General features: G+C 49.8%; 1 protein-coding gene across 1 annotated transcript in view; it reads left to right on the plus strand.

The window, feature by feature from the left end:
* The first annotated feature begins 1,273 nt into the window (after positions 1 to 1,273).
* Positions 1,274 to 16,125, plus strand: part of LOC108864218 (uncharacterized transmembrane protein DDB_G0289901-like) — a 16,848-nt gene continuing 1,996 nt past the window's right edge. The window contains 6 exon segments of the mRNA XM_029111387.1: positions 1,274 to 1,387; positions 14,353 to 14,521; positions 14,690 to 14,806; positions 14,888 to 15,097; positions 15,388 to 15,477; positions 15,581 to 16,123. Coding sequence (XP_028967220.1) covers positions 1,274 to 1,387; positions 14,353 to 14,521; positions 14,690 to 14,806; positions 14,888 to 15,097; positions 15,388 to 15,477; positions 15,581 to 16,123 — 1,243 coding nt within the window.

A 16,125-nucleotide genomic window follows, 5' to 3' on the forward strand; every position in this document is an offset into this window, starting at 1 on the left:
AACGTTGAGTAACGAGAGAGTACTCTTCATCAGAATACGGGTCAGACACGATATTCGCGCTTTTCTTCAGACGGCATGAGTTCTTCGCAAGTTTTCTTCTATTCCTTGAATACAGGGAACCAAGAAGAAAAACGGGGGGGAACCTCATCGATCTGAGTGTTATTTTTCATCATTGCAGGAAAAGTCCCCTGAAGCCACGTCTCCTGGTGACAGAGTGAGGTCATTTCTCATGCAGGGTAGGATGTAGGCTGACTTTCAGAGTCAGGGTGACCGAGTTATTTTGATTGACCGCTTACGCAACGAGCGATCCCGTCGTATTACTCGGAAGCTCTGAGACGCTTCGTTGCTGGTAGCTCTCACAATGCCGCGTGGTGAGTAGTAATTTAGTATGTTTCATCACGATCATCTGTAACACAATAATTTTGAAATGAGCTCTTCGACTGAACGCCAGCCCCGCGGACAAGAAAAATGCCCGCGCGGGCAGGGGGTGAATACCGATCATGCGATGATATATGGCAAGTGTGCACAGTAAAGCTGTAACATCTCGCATGAGCTTTCTCGCATCCTCTGCCCAGCCGGTAACGACAGCAGAACCGCGTAGGCCGTTGACGGATCCCTCATCATGCAACTCATGATTAGTCGAGATATGTATATGTTTGTGGAAGCGTGTGCGCGAGATATGTAGGGGAGATCAACAACTCCTGAAAATCTACTGTCCATAGTCTGTACCATCGGAAGCATTCCCAGTCAGTTCAACCATCTACATCTAACTACATACCCTCACGGAGGAAAGTATCCTGTTGAATGGCTACTCCGAGCTTTCTGCATTCTGAAAAATTTGAATCGCGCCCGCAAATATTCTAGCGAAATCCTTGACGCTCGGACTCGCTGTCGGATCAAATCTTCGGATCGAACCGAAGAGATTTCGAAGCCATCACTGACTAAGAGTTGTGCGGGCGCTTCTCTAGGCGCTGAGTTCATGTTCTTCCGTTGCATCGGATTGTCCCATTCGATCAGGAAAGACGCGCTACCCATCGCTCATAGGAATGCCGCCTTATTTAAACTGGTCTCGTGGATTCTATCCCGAGCGACATTACCGAAGTATCGAAGTCTTTGGGGAGTGGGACATCAGTGACAGCAACAGCCCTCACGGCGAAGATACTGCGCGCTTGGACGGCGAGAGGAACATCATCATTTTCATTGAATATGTGTCTGAGGCAAGGATGAGTTAAATTATCCAGTAAACGAGACCTCCCTACCTCCTCTCGGAACAATGACATCATTAGCTCACGAGAGGGAATCCAGGATTAATGAGGAAGGAAAATTCATTCAAGATCACGAGAGCAAGCACATTCTCATCTTCTTCAACTCGACGCCCGAATGCAAGGTATGTATCTCCGATCAGCTGTTCTCAACGCTCGTTTCAAGAGGTATCCCGGAGGCATTGGAGAACGGTGGAAATAGGGAAAAAGAGAACGAGACGAATCAGAGGTACAGCTGCAAAATACAGGACGAAAGGGAGCGTCATTTCCTACTTGCGGGAGGTGTCATCTTTCCGATAGATTTCCTGCTTCGCTATCAATTGTGAAAATTCATAGTCCTCTTTCCCCCTTGTGAGTTTGGCCGCCATGACTTTCGTCCGGTCCGCTGTCGAAGGCTGTTCAAAAGCCGATTGATGGCAAGATATTATTTCGACAAATGTTCATAACTATACATTAATACGACACCGATAGAAGAATTCCGCGGCGAAAATCCTCAATACCACGCTGAACTCGATAGCTCTTTGCAAGCAAGCTTCGGAAGGAGGCACGAAATCGTTTCCTCATAGAATATTCTGTCTTGAAGAGAAATCTGATACAGTTTCCCGCCGAATGATCCTCCAATGAAGTTCCTCTCTCTGTCTAAGTCAGGAGTGATAATCGGCCCGCGCGAGCCTCGCTGCGATCTAGAGGGCCGATCTTTCAGACAGACCGAAACATTATCCTCTGTTCCATGAGATGATCGCTCGAGGAGACACTGTTCTTTGGACTTGCCAGACTCCGACAGTGAAGCTCAGGAAATTGATCGCGCCTGGGGAACAAGCGAACAATACACTGGCTCATCGATCGAGCTTGATACGACGTATTGGGTCTCATGCCTAGACCACAAACTTCATGAAATGCTCAACGCACCCTCATCTGAACGCGTGCAATGGATGCCGCCTCCTCAGTGGTATCGGAAGTGGCAGCTCACAGGAAACTCGAGGCGGGATTAGCTCCCTAGTCGGAGGAACGCGGTCGATTGGAGTGCCCTTCGGATCGATAACAGTTTCGGGGCGTACGGTCTCCTTCCGAGGAACATATATACACCATCTTGCTTTGTTGTCCGTCGCTCGAGCGACAGAAAGCATGGGTTTGTCCCGGAACGCTCATCGAGTTCTAGCATTTTGAGGCTCAAAGTTCCTGCGAGTTCGAGCGCCTTGACCACAACTCAAAGGGGACATTTAGGTCAGCACAGATAAGGATCCGCATATCCGGCGAATATCCGACTTGGTTTTCTCAATAACAACAGAATTCCGACGATATAAAGGTAATCCGAAAGTCTGTGACGGCGCCGGTCATATTCCGGCTCTTGTTCCATGCATAGAAGACAATTCTGCGTAGTTGGCCGACCTCAAACGAAACTTAGTGGCTCAGGCAACACTGGTGCTCATGATGGAAAAAAGATAGGGGGTCAATTATTATCATATGTGTGCACAAGGACAACGATGACTTCTCGTAAATATCACTTCAGTGTCCGGATTCGGCATCGAGAGCCCGCGGACGAAAAACAGTTCGGAACCTTTCCACTGAAACAATATTTATATATGTTCGATGCCCATATGGCAGTCGAAAAGAAGAAAAACGAACGATCGAGCGGAACGCGTTTCTCCGCTACAGAAATATGATTTGTTTGCGAAACCAACATTTTGTGCATCGATTCACAGGAACATCATTCATCGCATCCCGTCAGACGATATAAGACCCACGTCACCTTTTTTCACTGTTCACAAAAAGCTGACCTCTACCATCGCTTAGGAATCTGGCTCCGTACGCGATTTGGCTGGCTGCAATTAATTATTGGAGCGCTTAATAATTACCTTCTATCCTGATTGATGCTTCCATGTCTACCTGATTTCATCAATTCGTATTTTTGCGCTTGACTTGTGTTTTCTGCCGGAAAATGTGTGGGTATGCTCACGCGAGGAGAGATGCAAACAGGGAATGTTCCACAAAGCGAACCTTAATACGATACGATTCTTTTACGCTTCCCATCTTGTGGTTGACCTTTCTCGTAATCATAGCGGAAAGGCAATTCCCTCGTACGTCGCAGCGCAAACAGCTTCTGAGCGATAGGGACGGAGAATGTTCGGAAGGACCGACGCACGGGCGAAACAAGTGCAGCGAAAGCCAGCAAACAATCTTGTTACGGTTTCAGTGGAAGTCTGACCAGAATATTGTGTTCGCATACAGGTAGCTTTGATTTGAAGGGAAAAGATTGAGCAAAGAAGGCCATCTCCATATCCATCATTAATTGGACTCGCGAGCCGACGGGCCTGTCGGTCCGTCCGATGACGGATCAGACGATCGAACGAACGCAACATCGCACCGTGTGGCATTCTCACGGGAAATTATATGCGTCGATCTTCGTTCTGAAGATAGGCTTGGAGGACTTTTGATTGATGGATGCTTTTCTGAAGCTATCCCAGCCCAACTCTGGGTTCAGTGTACGGAACATATAGAGTCCTTGCCTTCATTTTTCATGACAGCCACTCCGGCGACTCTGTTGAGCCGAGCGATAGATCCTCAGTCGAGACTCCGAACCTTGTCTTGTGCGATCGAAGTGCACACAAGAGCCGGACTTTGTTAGGATCTTCGATATTCATGATGTCATCGCCACCTTCGTCTACGCTCATGCGAAATCGAGGGTCACCTGTAATTCACCACAGCAATTCTTTTTTCCAGGTGCTGCTTCTCTGTGCCATCACGTCGCAGCCGACGGTTCGCATCGACTCCGATCGATCGACATTGAATGATGAGGAAAAAAATCTGTGATTTAGAAGCATTCGAGAACCCCTTCGAGTGCTCAATCGGAACTGCACGAGCGGCAGATGGCTTGAGATGGGTATCGATGCAGGATCTCTGCGCTAAAATCGGTCATGAATACCTCTGGTCTTCCGCGATGGCCTTTGGTCTAATCTTCGGGAAAAAAGAGTAACGGCGTGGCGATATAATCTCGCGAAGCCCAGAGTTGGATGGGGACGCGCTCGAGAAAGTATCGTACGCAAACGCACTGAAGATAACAATGTGATCAATCATGCCGAAAAGAAAAGAAGAAAAACTGGCCACTTTGTAAGCATGATCGAGAGCAAGGTTGCTCCGAGCAACGGTGGTCGTATAGTTCCAGCCAATTTTCAGAAAAACCTTCGGCACTGTCCATCTTGACAGTCCTGTTATGGAAAAAGAGGGCTCGCTTCTGGCGATGAGAATGCTACGAGCCCGGGTTGGCGGCATCACAGTTTGAGTCCTCTTGAAGAATTGAATATATATATTCTGATGCCCATGTTGTGAGATCAACAAATGGCAAGACAGATGATTGTTCCAAGTTTGTTCCCACTGGAATTGCGCCCATCAGCTGACTGAAATAGAACGTTTTGAAGCTTTGCTCCCTTTCTGGGGCCACTCCAAGAGAATGCATTTTATGTCGGAGCCATTCAAGATAGCTATAACATTTTCGGGAGAAAGAATGACAGCGATGATGAGGAAGACAACGATGAGGGAAACTACCGATGACCATGTCATCTGAATGAGATCCTGAGCTCCCAAAGTCGAGGGCATTCTTCGACCTCGGATTTTCCTGTGCTTGAAGGGTACCATCGTGAATTCCAGCAGCTGGGCTCCGGTGATGATACAGATCGACTGAGGGGAGCGCGCACGCGTACGACGCGTCATTGTACAGCCAAGTCGTGCTGCGGCTCCAGTTCTGAACTTTGAACGCTGCCGTGGAGTCAACGAAGCGCCTCCTCGAAAAATGGGAGCGTGGAACCACTGGATCCACTGAGCCAACTCGCGCCTGAATCGAAAGGTTGATGGGTACACGTTATGATACCGTCAGATCCAAATAAACCATTAAAGTTCCTCCCTGAAGGATTGGAACGGTCGGAGTAATCGGGGTTTCCGTGGGGAACCCTCGGCATAATATCGGCTGTACTCCTCATTATCATTCGATCAGCCGCTTCACCGTATATCAGAAGTAATCGGGGAGCGATATTCTCACAGGATATTGAAGTTCCCATTTTTTAGTCCGACATGAGTGTCCGGCGTTTTCGACTCGATAAGCCCGCGTTCCGTCTTCGCCCATGTCTTGTCGGCCTTGATGCTGTCCGAATCTGAGCGAGGCGCGCCTACCATGGATTCGTGCGGAACAAAGTGATCTGCGATGGTCATCATCATCACCACTCGCATCAGTCGAATGATGAAGTAGGGTCAACTCGATTTCTCAATCAAAGCTTCACTTCGGATTGACAAAATGCACATCCACCATCGGATTCGACCAACGAATCGACGGTGCGGCTCTTCGGTCAGCCGTCGGGTCACTCGAGAATTCACTGGTCGCGTAAGGGTTGATAATTTCACAGAGCACTCTCTCTACCGCCCAATCAAGTGACCGATAGAGGAGAAATCGCGGTATCCGTGACTGTCGCTCGGCCCTAGCGGACCGGTGCGGGGAAAGATCTTTTCTGATGATTTCGGAAGGAGACAAGTTCGGACGAACTGTCCCGTGCGTGTCCCGGCTACCGGACGCACGGCTTATGCATCCGCGAGCGAAGACTACAGGAACTGGTTAAGTGTGAGTCGAGGTCGGGATCCAGGTCGGGAAGCGGAACGCTCAATCGAAGTTATCTATGTAAATTCGTCGACAAGCTTCTCGCTGTGAGTTTTGGAACGAGGCAGAGCTTCGCTGAGAGAGTCGGATGCTTTTGTTTCTCTATGGTATCTCGGTGGGATCTTCTGTTCTTCCAACCTTGGCCCTCGTCTTCCTGACAACGTTACTGAAAATTCTAGGCAAACACTTCAACAAGTTCGCTTCGGTCTACACAAAGAGCGCGCCATCGCTCAAAATGCAGGTCTTGTCCCCCGAATATCGCGCGCTTCGAGCGCGAAAGTCTTTTGCAGGGAACAGCTTCCGACAAAAGCGTGGGTGTTCAGTTTCGGATCGAATTCGAAATGTGGACCAAGCGCGTGGTCTCGGGAATTGGAAATACCATCCTTCCCGGAAATGACCGAAGAGACGGAAGCGATGCCGATTGGAGACGTTCCGATGGTGTCGTCGCGTCACCGTGACTTTCTCATCAGGTCGAATGCTCATTATTGCGAAATATGGTTCAGAAGGGAGCCTTTGTTGTTGTTTCCTTTGCTCTGAGAACACCTATCATTCCCTCGACAGAAGATCTCAATGGTGGCGGCCAGCACCATCGCCACCGGCATATATAACGCGGGAACCTTTCGGTTCTAATTAGCCGTCGGAAAACAGACCGTGTTGCCTTCGATTTAAATTCTTGCGTTCAAGTCGAATTGTTCGGCCACATCGGAAACAACAAATGTAACACGGATGACATATGCGACCCGTAAATTGTATCTGTCGGGAGTTCTGGGAGATAATTATAGAAACAAAGGGTATAATCTACTCAGAATAAGCATCTAAATCATCGGAAAATCTGAAACCAGCTGATTGCCGTCAAAAAACGCTGTTCGCTCATGGGCTGAGCATGAGCATGTGGTTGAAAAGATAAGCTGTGTTTCAATCGAGTGTCATCCCATTGCAAAACTTCCGATCTCTGTCCGCAAGGCAATTTCTCCGCCGTCGCATATTTCCGACCGAGCCACCGGAGCATTGAGCGCATAAGCTTTAAGCAGTTTCGACTACTGTCGTTCGCTTGAGCAATAAGCCGTTCTAGGCGTCTGGCTGCTTAATTTTCGTTTTCAAAAAACAAGAACAGGGAAGACAAGAGCGGTATGGAGAGTGAGTCCTCAAGAAGGGGAAGCTTGAAATCGTCAATACAAATACCCGGGTCTGCAAATTGGTCCGGTTTTCTATTCGCAGTGTTCTTCCTCCATGGACGCGGATATCTGCTCGCGTAAATCGCACTGATCAGGCACCATCTCGGATCGATTTTCGGAGCTGTTATCGGAGGGATGAAAAGGAGAGAATAAGGGCTTCACGCTGGGCGACGGCGATCGTGAATGCAACGACATTTGTCGGATACTGAACGATCGATTTAGGGACAGAAAATAGATGACCTGAATGTCCAGGATACCTAAACATCCAAATCACCTGAGCTTCGAAGTATAATACACGCTGCCTCGCTACGACCAGAGACCCCGAACAAAGGAAAGATCCGAGGCTCTCATTGCCGAGGCCGGAGCGAAAGAAGCGAACCCGGACCGTATGGGGACACGTCGGTTAGGTGACGAAGTATTTGTTGGAACACTTGACCATCATAGAGTATATCGACTTATTTCCTATTATCGACGTTGCGTATTGTGTTGGACCGCCTCATTCGTTGCCTGCAGCAATCAGCGTGGACAAGAAAAGCAAAAACTTCCTCTTTGGAGACTCAGTTGAACTTCAGCACCAAGTAGGCGCCCGGATACAGGGTTTTTCCTCCTTTCGAGGATCCTTCATTAGAATATAATAAGAATGAACAGAGAAGACGACGAAATTCCAGCACCGGCTCGAGTTGCCACAGCGACGACGGCGGGGACATCGATCCTACAACGGCAGCGCGTGCCGCAAAAAGCGGGGTGAAAAGTCAATTCTGAAGACTACTATTTGGACCTTGTTCGATTGCTTTGACGTCGCAAGAGCACTGTGGGAGAAGAGGCGCTCAAGAGCAGGAATTGCCCCTTGGAAATGAAAATGACGACGACAACGCCGACCGAGCTCCATCCTTGACAGAGATGAGCAATAATCGAAATCTGAGAATAATTCGACTGACTGAAGCTGCTGGCGGAGCAAGAGAGAAAGTGGCTTTTCCTGCGGAAGGGAGAGAGAGGAACCAGGAAGATTGCTTTAGAAGAGGAGCGAGATTAATTATTCGGGAGCGTGTTTTGATTCGCTGGAATAGCGGAAATGCATTAAAGATCCGAGAAAACACACGGAGAAAGACTGAGTGAGCAATTTTGACAGGCTCCAGAAAAGAGAAGAAGAGCGTTTCCCCAGGTAGAGTACCGGCTGCAACATCGAGTCGTCGGAACAGCAATTCATCTTCTGGGGTAGCCCCGAGCTAGTGCTGATTGATTTATGATCTGAGTAATTGATCTTTTGAATATTTAGCGAAAGAGACGTGGGATCAAACGGACAGATTCCCCCGCTGAAAAATAGTTTTACAACGAAAGTCGTTCTTTTTATCAAACGATCGCCGCTCCATCCGCAGAAAAATTATGTCTAATTTGTGTTAGCTCACCGATTTCCTTGGCCGGACCCGAGGAACTCTCAAGGGTGAGTACTTCATCAGAAACTCCGAACTTGCGTTCAGCAAAAATATCACAGATATATTTGTTTCCGACGGCTGGCAAGGAATCCCTACTGCAGAACCAAATAGACGAGGATCTCCATACAGAGCTTCAAGATTTCCGGATACCCTTTTCACGGCCGAATGAGTCTAATGGAGTCTCCCTTGCTCCCCTCGACCAGAGTCATGGATGCTGGGGACTCGAGGTGAACCGACTGTCAGAGAAAGCCTCAGCTATGGAAATCGAGGAATAGATTTTTTCGAAGTTCAGAAGTACCGGTGCCGGCGTCCCTCCGTTTGGGGGACTGTCTCCAGCCCAAACAAATTCCCGCGAAATGTTCGAGATTTTCTTTTTCTTTCTCAATTCTTCGATGCTCTAAATCGAAAGGAACCGAGTTTCTATATTCGTAGCCGCAGCGTGGACATTCGGTGTGAAACTCTCAGAAGACGATTCGACAACAGCGACCAGAATGGAAGGCAACTATGCGGTAACTGAGGGACATTTCATCTCTTCTTTTCCGACTTAAATAGTGCTACGCGTCAAGACAGCTCGGTCATTCAGAGAGACGATAAAACTTATCGTCATGTCATTCTATAGAAGAATTTCGTTATTGCGGCTGTTTTGCCTTTACCGGAGAAGGGCGCTCGACATTCGACATGTTGAGTTTGTTTGGTCGCCCGGTTCACCACCACCCGTGGTTCTGGTGCCCGATTCGTCTGCCTCCCTTTTTCTCAACGTCATTCAGCTTCGCTGACCACAATCAGCGACCGCTCAAGACACTAGTCTGTAACGAATTGCCTGGTTGATGAGTGGAGCCCGAAGGTTGGCCAGATACTCTGCCAACGGCTCAAACCCGCTGATCCCCCGTCGGATTCGCGGACGGAGCACCGAGCAGCCGACGCGTCGACCAGTCGCCGATCTACTGAAGTGAAGACGATAACACAATATTCACGTTCAGGCATCGCTTGCCGCCTGTTTACACATTACTCCTGGGATATCGGTCGTAAATGATAGCACAAGGATAATTTAGTTCGCGTGTAGTTGGTCATCAAATTCCAAGTCCGTTAAACACACGAGGTGTTAGAGATCCGACGACGATAAATCGGTCCAGTTCTGCGGGTCGCAGTACCCCGCTCAGAAGCGGGACCCTGCAAAACGATCAAAATCAAAGCGTGTACATACAACATATCAGAGAAATAGATGGATGATCGGGAGTACTACCGTCGATGGCCAATGACGCCGGTATCATCACCGCCCTTGGTTCACCGCGGTCGCAGCTTGCGCCGGGATGGATGTGAGTCGTGACCAACTCCCAGCTTGGAATCGCAACGGTACATAACAGTTATTACCTCAATAATTTTTTCCGTTACGCTCGATTTCTCCGCTTGCAACGAGAAAAAGCGGAGGCTTCCGTTCGCTCTCAAGGATTCAGAACCGCTACCGAATCGCGACTGCAACGACGACAGAAGTAGTCGCAGCCGTGAAAAATTGTCTCCTCGCCAGCCGATTGCGATTGCACAGTAGCACCTGCGTCGCGAGCTCGAACGAATTCGTGACCCAAAACATCGCCTCTGTACCTGGAGCTCTATGGGGATCATCATCATTCAGCCCCCCCTCCTCCCCCCCAAGGGCTGACAGCTGCCCCCTCCCCGAAAAAGATCCTATCTACGCCCCTGTCTCCAGTATACGGACAGCTTTTGAATTCCATGAGGAATGAGTGAGCACCCCTAGGAATGTGATGGACGGGTCCCTTTTGGTGGGAGGGAATACCTGGTGTCTAGGAATATTCCATCGTATGTATCCTTTGTAAGTAAGAGCACTTTCTAGCGGGTTGAGGATTTTTTCAGAGGCTAGGAACAGACTTCGTTAATACTGGGACTTCGTCAAGACGTTTTAGGCCAGAATTTCACCTGGGTCCGCAACTTCCATACGCGTCCTTCGTAGACCCTGCCGCTCAGTGGGCGATAGTCCGTGCTGACAATAGCGGAGTCTCATCAAAACAACCTGACATAATCGACCCGAGCTGATATGATTTTTATGCTATCCTTTTCTAGCGGTGAAAAAATGTTCTTCGAATTATTCTCAGGCAATCTTCGCAACCTTCCTTAGACGGTGAATCGTACAACAACGCAATCTTTGTCTCCTGCTCCTGAGTTATCCGTCGAAGGTTGGCTGGATGCAGCGATTCGATGAGTTGGCTGTTTCGCTCAAAAAAATCACTTGGGGGGTTCATTAAGGCAACCCCGGTGGTCATCTTCCTCCGGAGCATCGGAGGATTTTCTGCGAATTCTCGCAGCGATGCTCTGTTCGTTCTGTAAGAATAATTGGCGCAAAACTCCCCCTTCGCGGTGCTGTCACCTTCTTATTCTAGAAGGCTTAGATGCCTTGTGAAGAGTGGGGTTGATAGTAGACGTTGCTTGGCGCCGGAGTTGAATGACAGATTTTTTCCTCGACTCACTCGATGAATTACGCTCACTAATGGTAGTAAAGACTTGAGTATTGTCTTGGAAAGCATTCTCTCGCCAGACCTAGCAAAACCGTTCCATTAAAAATGCACTCCCCAAGTCCATTCTCTGATCCGTACAAATCGCTCGCGATCCGTTTGAGACGGATAGCTTGAATCGAGACGAACCAGAATTCTCAGTCGCAGTTCCTCATGCTTGCATTGTCTGGAATCATGAACTTGCTTAGTCTTTGTCTGAATCACAGGTTTTCACTCGACAAGCTACATGAAATCCATTCGTCCTCTCTAAGCAGCCGGGGGGATCTCATGAATAGATCTTGAGCTTGTCTTCCTGAAGTTAAACACGATCCATCATGCTTATCAAAAGCGTGAAAGCTCAAATTACAGCATAGGTATTCTGGTTGCGAGGGCCTTCTTCTTCTCCAATATGGATTGATTCTTGTTACAGCACGACGAGTGCTCATCCACCCACCCTATGTTCCCAGGAATTGTCTGTTGAAAATGTATCCTGTCACGGCTAGGCTGTGACAAAGCCGTTCCTGAACAATCATCACAAGACGAGCAGCTGCAGCAGGAATGAATGGGCTCATTCCTCGAACAGGGCACTCAAACAGAAGTTTTTTTCCCCAGAGAACCGTCTAACGACGTGTGCAGACGAGCCGTGGGCGAAAACCGACGATCAGCCTGCTGATCGTCATCTATGTATTAACGAGCAAGGATTGTCTTTGACGAAAACTTTTTTGGTCTCCGTCTAGTGTGTCCCGATTGATTCTAGGACGTGATCATCGCTTCAGCAAGGTTCCGAGCTATTTTCTCGTCGATGAGCAACTCCAGAATGAGCACTCACTCGTCCACCTCATTCGCCGGTTATGCGGAAGAGCGAACGGTCAGAAGAAATCTTAGGTGGGTTCGACCGCATCCTTTGCGCTCACCGTCGTGTCCTTCGACAGCCATAGTTTCCCGAATAGCTGATTGGAGGCCTCTTGTGAGTTCTCTGCACGACAAGCGTTCGAGGTAAGGAAATCGAAGTCGAGGAAGTGGGGAAAGCTTGTAGATCGTTCTGAAGCCCCGCCGTGATAATTGTTTGTAATTGTTGCTTACGGGAGCCAGAGCGTTGAGGGGGAGAGCGGGACAAGCGAGGGGGGGGGGGCTTAAATCGACCGACGACCGAAACTCGGAGTCCGACTCTATCTAGCCGGGATGGAATGATAGAGTTAGTCTTGGGAGTCACGAAAAATCGTGAGTAGATCGATCGGATAGAGATTGCAAGAATTATTGAATCGAATGATCCGGAGAGAGCTTGACTCGAGAATTAAATTCTCTGAGATGCCAGGGTATAAGGGAACTCCCCCGATTTCTTTGGAACCGGCTGATCCTCAACGATTCCGCCTGCGACTCCCGGAACGTCCTCTCATTCACTGCTTGAACGATCACAGACAGATCACTGGCATAGAGCCAATGTAATCCGATGGCTAGCAACTGGACTTGAAGGCATCCACCTAAAGACATATACTCGCCCTTCACGCAGCCCCCTGATTGATATCGCGTCCGCGGCCTGCCCCCGGAGTCCGTGCAGATTCTCTTCCGCTAATTCGAACTTCAATAAGAAACGTTTGAGCCTTGGCGGAAGAGACGACCTTGTCGCTGGTGGGCTGGGGCTGTTTTCTCTTCTCCGGGCAATGTACCTCACAGGTAGATTGAGACTCCCCGGCAGCGAATTTGATTACTGTTTGATGATGATGATGATGATGTTCAATGGAGGCGGACGTTCTCTCTATGTTAGAATGGCAGGCGGGCTTCTGGTGGCATCTTCTGCTGCCGCGTCTGAACTTGACCATGTGAGCTGCGGCAGAAACATCCGCTCGCGACGGCGAGGGATTGCAGCTTTCGCGGGTCACCGCGCGCTATATAACCGTCCGGGGGCAAAGGGGAACGGGCATCCAAACCGAAACTTAGCTTGGATTACAACAAAAATGAAAGTCTTCCTGAGACAGGTATGAGGACGGCTGCGTCGGTCGAGTCCGTCCGAAGGATCTCGGATTAGGGAGGTCGGCCGCGGACCCTTTGTTCTTCCAATGTTCTGCCGCCCGACGATGGATGTAATTGTGTTCCACACGAGCTTCGAACTGTGCGTTTAAACTTGTGAATTCTCCGCGTGTACTCCTGCCCCGTGTCAGTGTCCAGGTCCCTCTTGAGAGCTCAAGAGGAGATGCAGTCCGTGGAAGGCGCATCCCTGCTCTGGTGCGCGCCACGCTCCTAAGAGCGTCGTCCATGGAATTTCCGACCGGTGCTCTCGACTGTGGAAAGCTCTGACATGTCCGCTCTATACTTGGGCTGGTCGTGCGGCAAGACGTTCGCGTTTTGCCTGAATTTGAGCTTGCATTTCTTCCGATCCTTCCCGTCTTGCTCGATGGCCCATCTCTTGCCTAGGTTCGCGGGTTCGGGGAGATCGACCTCCGGTACTTGCCACGTTTATTCGGTCATGTATGACGAGTTCATAATTTCGTTGGAAAATTTGGAGGTCTTAATCGAAGTCTCGCTCATGAACGCTCCACAACTTCGAGACGAAGATTCCACTGGAATGTTTGTCGCCGGCGCTCCTCAGGGCTCGCTGGATTCGGGCAGTGGAAATCCCGACTCGTGCATCGACCGGCGTATCGCACATAGTTTACGATATTTCGGAGATTCTGATCAACAATGCTGCTTTCCTCAGATCCGAGAAGTTCTCAAGCTGTCGAGAATCACAATAGAGCGGTTCGTTATTCGCGGACGTCCATTATTTCGCGCCGCGTTTCTCTTGTACTACTAACTGATGCTGTCGTTGTGGTCCGGAATTCGGACGGAGTGAATACGCTGGAGCATTTGTGTAAGGCAAGAGTTTCACCGAAAGTTGTTAAAGCCGCTTGTCGTATAACAATATGACAACAGTTTTGAGAGTAGCACGGTACTGACAGACGAAGGGCCGGACTGACAGAACGAGGGACGGAGTTGCGGACTGACTAAACCGTTGGACAGCGCTGACACATTGTCGGCGGATCACGGCAGCGGGCACAAATCTCACGCGGCCCCGAACCAAAACAAAGAGCGCCGAGCCGGGGCAGATGAAAGTGCCGTAAAGGCTCCATGAATAGCTTTAGAAACTTTCAGTCTGCTTCAATTTGGCCTAGCCGTTGGTAAATGACAAACCAGTGTTCAGAGCACGAGGGTTGCCACACGACGGCGTTCATTAGAACCTCTCCGTTAACGAGTCGGCTATTGATCGCGATACTTCGCTGAATGAGAGCCGTGCGTGCGCCGCTCCATAGGGGAGTTCTTGAAAAACTAATCAAATGTTCTTCATCCTTGTGATTTCAGACGGTGATCTGTCTCTTGCTAGCAGCGTCCACGCTCCATGTAGAAGTGTTGGCAACTAAGGAAACGAAGAAAGATTCCAAGAAGGATGTGAAAACTGCGGTCGCCGCGAAGTCCACTGCCAAGAAGTCCGAACTTCTCGTCGCCGAAAGTCAGAGCGGTTTGCACGACGGTAAGTCCTTTCTGTTTTTCCCTCCCAGTATTCCTTTCGTCTATTACGCTTTTCTTTTATTCTGGATGAATCACGCTCCACAATGACATCATTGTTCTTTTATTAGAAAGCGGCACTTATTGCTTCATGTGCCCTTATGTAAATGGATGGAACCATTTTGAATTTCAGGTGGTTGGGATAACAGTCCAGCTTCGCAAGGCTGGGATCAGGGGGGGAGCCATGGCGGTAACCAGGGTTGGTCTCAGGGAGGAAACCAGGGCTGGTCCCAGGGTGGAGGAGGAGGGGGTGGCGGCGGTGGAGGTGGCTGGAGCCAGGGGGGCCATCAGGGAGCAGGTCACCAGAGTGGAAACCAGGGCTGGAGTCAAGGTGGTGGTGGAGCGGGACCGGGAATCGCAAAAACGACCTACTATAGTAAGAAGACCAGCGTCTGGCCGGCTGACAAGGGAGATCAAGGAAGCCATGGAGGTCATGGAGGAGGTAACGACGGATGGGATAACAATGCGAATAACCAAGGCTGGTCTAACGCCGAATCTAACAACCCTTCGGGCGGTTGGGATGACGCTCCCGCTGACAAGGGTATGTTAAACTAAACCGTGGAGTTTACCTTTCGTATGTTTGTAATTTCATTAATCCGCTCAAGGCCCCCTCGATTTTGTGGTTGATTTATTTTTCGGGGAAGCCCCAAAATAATGCTACCGTTCGTTTCTTCGTTGCATCCCCCCTTAACCATAAGCCGAAGTTTGCGTTGCACTTCGGTAATGGGAATCGGTCGACGTAGTGTCTGTGACTAACCTGGAACCCTAGTAGACTTTCGTATGAGTTACCGTTTGTTTGTCAATAACGTCCGTGAACTAACTCCTGGTCAGGCTGGTCGAACTCCGGAGGCGGTAACTATGGCGGTGGCTATGGCGGTTGGGATGATAGTTCCCCGAATCAAGGGTGGCAACAGTTGTCGGGTATGTCGGGAAACTTGCATTTACATTTTCGCTGCTCAGCAAAATGTTCATGACTCGTTCCCGCTTTAGCTTCCCAGAGTCTGACGTTAGTTTCCCTCCTCAGGTGGAAACCAGGGCGGCTCGTGGTCTCAAGGAGGAGTGGGCGGGGGTAAACCCAAGAGAGCCAAGAACGCGTACGGGCCCAACGATGGGAACTTCAACGCCGGTGCAATGATCCATGGCGGCGGATTCTCCGGGAACCAAGGTGGATGGTCGGCCGCTCCCGAGAAAAGCTTCAGTGGTAATCAGGGAGGATGGTCTGCTGGTCCTGAAAAAAGCTTCGCCGGGAACCAAGGGAGCTGGACTGCTGCTCCTCAGAAAAGTCATGGAGGAAACCCGGGGGGATGGTCCGCTGGTCCGCAGAAGAGCTTCGCTGGAAACCAGGGAAGTTGGTCTGCTGCTCCTCAGAAAAACCTCGGTGGGAACCAGGGAGGTTGGTCCGCGGGCAACAAGAGAGGCCACGGAGGAAGTCAGGGCGGTTGGTCTGCCGGTCCTCAGAAAAGCCTCGGAGGCCCTCAAGGCGGAGGATGGTCGGCGGGTCCTCAGAAGAGCTTCGCTGGAAACCAAGGAAGTTGGTCGGCAGCTCCTCAGAAGAGCCGCGGTGGAAAC

This window comes from Galendromus occidentalis, unplaced genomic scaffold, assembly GCF_000255335.2.
Source record: "Galendromus occidentalis unplaced genomic scaffold, Mocc_1.1 scf7180000077438, whole genome shotgun sequence".
Taxonomy (NCBI): domain Eukaryota; kingdom Metazoa; phylum Arthropoda; class Arachnida; order Mesostigmata; family Phytoseiidae; genus Galendromus; species Galendromus occidentalis.